Source organism: Sinocyclocheilus anshuiensis, unplaced genomic scaffold, assembly GCF_001515605.1.
Source record: "Sinocyclocheilus anshuiensis isolate Anshui unplaced genomic scaffold, SAMN03320099.WGS_v1.1 scaffold1518, whole genome shotgun sequence".
In the NCBI taxonomy this organism is placed as follows: domain Eukaryota; kingdom Metazoa; phylum Chordata; class Actinopteri; order Cypriniformes; family Cyprinidae; genus Sinocyclocheilus; species Sinocyclocheilus anshuiensis.
This window is the reverse complement of record NW_015548194.1, coordinates 883683-890008: the sequence shown is the minus strand read 5'-3', so window position 1 is coordinate 890008 and position 6326 is coordinate 883683. Positions and strand designations below refer to the sequence as shown.

The 6326-nt window shown below is 38.5% G+C and overlaps 1 protein-coding gene across 1 annotated transcript; it reads left to right on the top strand.

Moving 5' to 3' along the window:
* The first annotated feature begins 2029 nt into the window (after positions 1-2029).
* LOC107653137 (protein leg1a-like) lies at positions 2030-6258 on the top strand. The gene is made up of 7 exons (XM_016439775.1): positions 2030-2041; positions 2139-2451; positions 3280-3372; positions 3449-3633; positions 4560-4681; positions 4841-5079; positions 5915-6258. The coding sequence occupies exons 1-7, from the start codon at positions 2030-2032 to the stop codon at positions 6064-6066; spliced, it is 1116 nt and encodes a 371-aa protein (XP_016295261.1). The 3' UTR covers positions 6067-6258.
* The last annotated feature ends 68 nt before the right edge of the window (positions 6259-6326 follow it).

The window sequence follows — 6326 nt, the reverse complement described above, 5'->3', positions numbered from 1 at the left end:
TTGCAACTTTACAGATCTTCTTTATGCACCAAGAGCTTGTAACACTCCAAAGAGAAAGGAAAGATTGAAGTCGCATCATATGACCCCTTTAATGCATAGCTTGTGCCAAGTTATAGGGACCCAAACTGTTTAGTAGTGTAATCATTTATATTCATATTTCTATTACATTTATAAAATTGTTTGTATTTTGACAGGTTTTATTATTATTATTATTTATCTGTAAGGCATCTCTATAGCTCAAACAGAAGAGCACAGTGCTGGCAACACAAAGGTGACAAATTGCTAACCTAATCATTCAACTGACTCGTGTGGATCTGGAATGCACAAACACAAACATGCACATTTCATGCATTGACAAGGAAAAGAGGATCAAAAACTACTTCAGTCTGTGTGCATTGAATTTATTTAATACCCGAGTTTCACAATTTGAGTTGAATTACTGAAATAAATGAACTTTTCCACGACATTCTAATTTATTGAGATGCACCTGTAGTTTACGGGAAATTAATTCTGCATGAAAGCAGTCCTAAAGATGATGTGTTTCAGTGCATTTCAATGCTGATCTAATGTATCATCCAAGAGATATGTTGTTTGTTATCAACAAACATAAAATATGTTTTTATTTCTTCAGTGCCTATTTAAAAGATGGACTAAAGAAGCCAAAGGTTGCAAACATTATTTTTAGAACCTCTCATTATAACATAGCCCTATAAATGTTTGGATGTCCTCAGTGACACTTGGAGAAACAGACATGAAACTGTTATATCATGTTTGTACTCTGGTGGGGTCGTGATCAGACTGTCCAAATATACTCTTCATGTTTGCAAACTGCTAGCTGACCCTAGGTCCATATTGTGTCAAGTTAAACGTTACACAAGTTGCTCACTGCTCTCAAGTAATACATTATACAAGTCATTGATTTTTTTTCCCCATAAAGAATATATGACAGTTACATTAAAAATGGTGCTGTTATAACAGCTGTTACTGGAGTAATACTCTCCAAAGGTACATGTTGTATTGTTTTTACCCCTAAAAGGGTACACGAGAGGCTTTTGCACCAGAGGAACTATTGCCGGAAATACCTGCTTTTTGCTGAGTTCACACAGCAGGACCTACTAACAATTTTAGTTAAAGGAAACACCTTTTGGGTAGACTAAATGTGACCCTGGAGCACAAAGCAGTCTTAAGTCACTGGGGTATATTTGTAGCAATAGCCAAAAAAACATTGTATGGGTCAAAATTATAGATTTTTCTTTTATGCCAAAAATCATTAGGATATTAAGTAAAGATCATGTTCAATGAAGATATTTTGTACATTTCCTACTGTAAATCTATCAAAACGTAATTTTTGATTAGTAATATGCATTGCTAAGAACTTAAGTTGGACAACTTTAAAGATGATTTTCTCAATATTTAGATTTTTTTGCACCCTCAGATTCCAGATTTTCAAATAGTTGCATCTCAACCAAATATTGTCCTATCCTAACAAACCATACATCAATGGAAAGCTTATTTATTCAGCGTTCAGATGATGCATAAATGTAAATAAAAAAAAAATGGAAACTTACGACTGGTTTTGTGGTCCAGGGTCACAAATAAGCTCCTACTTCAGAGTAGGGTCTAACACAGCACTATAGGAACTACCAGTGACGCATGCCATGCGAAACACCGGCACCCACCATTTTTAAAAGCTATGCAAACTCACAGTTTATATATTACTCCACGAACACTGAAAACTCGATAGATGGACTGACACTGAAGTCCAGGCACTTCTCGGTCCTCCATCCTCAAGTTGTTGACATTTTTGAATGCCGCACTTAAATGACACTGCTGTCAGTCGGCTATTAGTTCCAAGAGGTCCTAATAGTTCCTTTCGCTCCAACAGTAGCACATGGCACTGCTAATTAAACTAAAATGTTTAATTCAGTCACAGTCGCTTTGGGTGAAGTACATGTACCCAGTTTTCTTAAGGTGTACAGTATAGAGAAAATTGAGCATAAAAATGTTTATCATGTATAAATTGGAGAGAATGTCTCTACTCGTATGCATCTGTCTCCACCCACACCCCCCGTTTGGCCCTTTCTCCATTTGGGACCAAAGTCCTTTGGTTGCCCATAAATTAAAGCTCTTCCACGGAGCACAGCACTTCGGCAGTCCAACTAGATTCTCCAGCATGGGTTTCATCAGTCTTGTTAGCTGTGCTCGGCCAGGCAGCAGTAGTGACTGAGAATGGTCTTCCTATTCAGTGGGACAAAGCCCCAAACGAGCTTTCCCAGCTGCCCACAGTCGACGGAGTGATTCAGGTAAACCCATGGGACTACTTACAGAGAATGGCCTTGTACAAGTTGCTGATCAATTCTACCGATCCCTACATGAGATCCATGGGCCCTGGAGAGAAAGAGAGCCCTCTGTGGAGTCTTCCTCTGCAGCTAGGCTGGAAACTCAGATCAGGTATGATCTATTACCTCTGTGATGTAACAATAAGAAACAAGCAATGTCTTTTGCTTTTTATAAGAATCAAATTAGCCAAATGTTCCAGTTATGATGAATGGTTTACTCCTGAGAACGTGCAGAACCCATTAAACATGCATCTTACTGTACAGTATGTAGACTATAAACATTTAAACACAGGAACAGTGATAATGTGAATACTAGTGTGTGTGTAGGCGGTTGTGTGACATGCTTCGAATTTGATTGGAGATAAGTAATTTCCAAAGCAATCAAGACTGAACACACTTCTAGACAGCTACAGTACATGTGTATGTAGTAGTGAAAATACGTTTACGTCCCTATCCAAACTAGTTAGTTTCCTCCCCAAAAAGCACATCCCCATTCTGCAAGATACTGTGAGACTTAAAATGCAGTACCAACAAATAAAGATAGAAATATGCAATGCAAGAAAGGTATCCTAAGCCTATAGGTTGCAGTAAATAATAGAATACATACTGTGTGCTGGGACAAAAATGGCCTCACAACTTTGGAAACCTGAAAAATGTCAGTATATTGAGAACCTCCCAACAGCTTAATAAACACTATTAAACAATGGCTTATTTTTGAAAGGTTTCAGGGACAGTTAGGGGCTCTGTATAAAAAACCATTACATTGTGTGTGCGAATAATTAAAATACCTCGAAAAATAATTGGGCGAAAAAGCTGCGCTGCATATACATTCTGTATGAATGTAAATATGAATACATATGTACTTACGCTTAGGAAGTCTATATTTAAATCCATAAGGAAATTGAGCTTTGGTTGTCGCCTGTTTCAAATGCCATCTCAGGCCGGCTGACTGACCCAAGCCCTGGCAGTAGCAGCACTTGTGGATTGGAAAGTTCAGAGCTGGTTTGCATCTCTCCTCAGAGCTGGTATGCATGTAAGTGCAGCTCTATATTTGATGGATGTAAAGTGAACTGTCCCGTCTTTTCTCATGGCACTTTCACTCTCTCTAGGTATGAACTACTACATGTCCGTGCTTCCCTTCCTGGCAGCAGTTCAGACAGGTGTAGTTGGGAAGGGTGAGATTCAGCTGCACATCCAGGTTCCAGCAGAGGTGGCTCAGGATTACTGCTCCAGCTTCACAGACTGTTCCACCAGATATCCTGATGCCATGACTAAGTGGGACACATTTTTCCAGGTGTCATTTTTCTTTTTTTTTTTGTTTACTTTAGATGCACATTTAGGATGAATTCAGGTAAAACGGGACTGGGAAACCACCCTAATTAACCTGAATTCACCCTACATTTGTTCATTTAGCAGTTGCCTTTTTTCTAAAGTGAAAAGAGTTTACTTAAGACTGCTTCTGTAACACACACTACAGACTCACTACAGCAGTAAGAGCAATTATCATGCATGCACACATGGAATATTTGCACACACCACAAGACTACATAAACTCTATGTGAACTCCTCATGTAAAAAAAAAAAAAATTATAATTTTTGGTTTCACTTTATTTTGATGGTCCCTTTAACACATTCTGTTGAATATAAGTAACGTTGCACCTACATGTCTACTAATTCTCATTAGATTATTAGTAGAGTATTAGTAAACTGGTAGGGTTAGGGTTAGAATAAGTTGACACATACTTGCAAAGTTACTTATAGTCAGTAGAATGTCTGTTGGGAGACCATGACAATAAAGAGTTAGCAGATATTAAGTAAACAGTCTACTAATACTCTGATGAGAGCTAGTAGACATATAGGTGCAACATTACTTATTGTCAACAGAATGTTCAAAAGGGACCATCAAAATAAAGTATTACCTAATTTTTGACTATAAAAATGGTGAAAAACCAATGGCATCCAGTCACAGCAACTATACATAGTGGGCTCAGAAAGTCTGTGACGACATTGCAGATCAATGACAAATCAATATCTTTATGACATAAAATGAAGAATACTAAATTCACTATCTCCAGGTCAGTAACTAGATGTACGCAAACTTGTGATACTGACCATGTACCAAAGATTTTCAAACTTGTAACGCTAATTCAAGCGCATATCATCAATTAAGCAAAGAGATTTTTTTTGCTCACTATTACTCTTTTCTGTGTTCCTCTATAGTCTTTGCAGCAGATCAGTAACTCTGACGACACAGATTTCAACAAGAAGGACAAGATCCTGGGACTGCTGTGGGCAGCAGAAGAGGCATCTCTACAAACCGCCTCCTTGGCCTGCAGTGAAAGGTCCATATATACTGTATATATACACTTAATAAAGCATTCGAACTGTTGCTCAATGACATCATGCCATTCCCTTTATCCAAATATGTGTGGATATTCTTCCAGCCTCAGTTTGGCAGGTGCCTTATGTTGTAATAAGGCTTCTTTAACTCTGTGCTGTAGGCAGAAGTTGTACTCGTCTCCTGAGGTGCGCTTTGGACAGGGCTGGCTCAACTCGGCAGCATATGTAGCAGCTGCTCATTTCCATGCCAACATCGAGAAGTCCGAGAAGTACATGGCTCCTCTGCCGAGCCGAGTGCTGCAGGAGACTGATAGCCCACCCAACATTCCCGATCTCAGCGCTGAAGAGAACCACGCACTCCACATCTTCGGCTGGATGAACAGTGTGAATCAACTGCTTGGTAAGAGTATCAGAGGAAATGGAGGGAGGGAGAAAGGTTATACATTAGGGGTCCAGACGTCTGAGACCACTAGTGAAACTGCTTCAGTGCTGTAATGCATTCTTTTTTCCATTTTTTATCCACTGAATAAAATTGAAAAGGTAACTTTTAATTTGAGAAGGTCTTAGGATTTTAATGTCACCCTTCTGCTTTAATGGGATAGTTCACCCAGAGCTTTTCATTCTGTGTTTTTCTTCATACAATGAAATTCTATTCAAAATCTTGACATGGAATGTGTGAGTAAATGATAATGGAATTTTTATTTTTTGGTTAACTATCCCATTAATGACAGCAGTACAGGAGCAACATGAACAAAACCTGATGATCATGTTCTCCAGCATGATTCGAGATGTTCCAAAGAGCTTTATGGGAATTAAGAAAATCTGACCATCTCTACAAAAATATTCATTAAAATGTTTACATTTTGAATTCCAGATTGTCAGTGTGGTCTTAGACTTTTGTGCCATGCTACATGTGTTTGTTGTGCAATACACTGATGGATAAATAAAAAAGCGAACAGTGATTAGATCATGCAATGCACATTTTCGGTCGGAGACAATTTCACATGCTTTCATTATGTTGCACAGAGAGCTTCTTGGTTTGCTTGTAGAAGAGCACAACTGTTGCAAAATGAAATTTTCACACAATAGTAGAGTGATTACCAGGCTAAGTTTTTTGACAAGTGACTATTTGCTATATCGACCAATAGAAATGAAAACATCCAGTCTCAGGCCATGCAGGTGATTAAGATAATTATTTAGAATTTTTGAAGTTGTATTTATTCATTTTTAAACAGGTGGTTCCCTCGTGAATCTCTGGCGGAGAGCGATGTGTTCACCTCAGGCTCGGGAGAAAGGTCAAGGCCTTCTTCACGACCTCATTCTTGACCCCAAGTTCCCTGGTACCAGTCTGATGGCAATCCTGACCGAGATGACCACCAGCTGCTGACACATCATCTGTTAACAATCTCTAATAAATATAAAAACTGGGTGGAATAAACCTGTTTAGAGCGGTGTACATCAAACAGCTTATTAATCTGCAGATGTTGGCTGTGTCCATAACAACGCAGCATCCCAGATATTTTACCATGACAGTCAGTGTAAACACAGCATTTATATCTTTAACAAAATAAAAACAGAAAAAAAAAATCAAACATGGTTCCTTTCCATCTCCTTTATTCAAAGTAAACCAGAAAATGTGGTTTCTTT

Bases quoted from the DNA above. Each gene is read 5' to 3' on its own strand.
- LOC107653137 (XM_016439775.1), top strand. The intron at 3,373-3,448 runs GTAAGTGCAGCT...CACTCTCTCTAG, and splicing joins TCCTCAGAGCTGGTATGCAT to GTATGAACTACTACATGTCC. The intron at 3,634-4,559 runs GTGTCATTTTTC...GTTCCTCTATAG, and splicing joins AGTGGGACACATTTTTCCAG to TCTTTGCAGCAGATCAGTAA.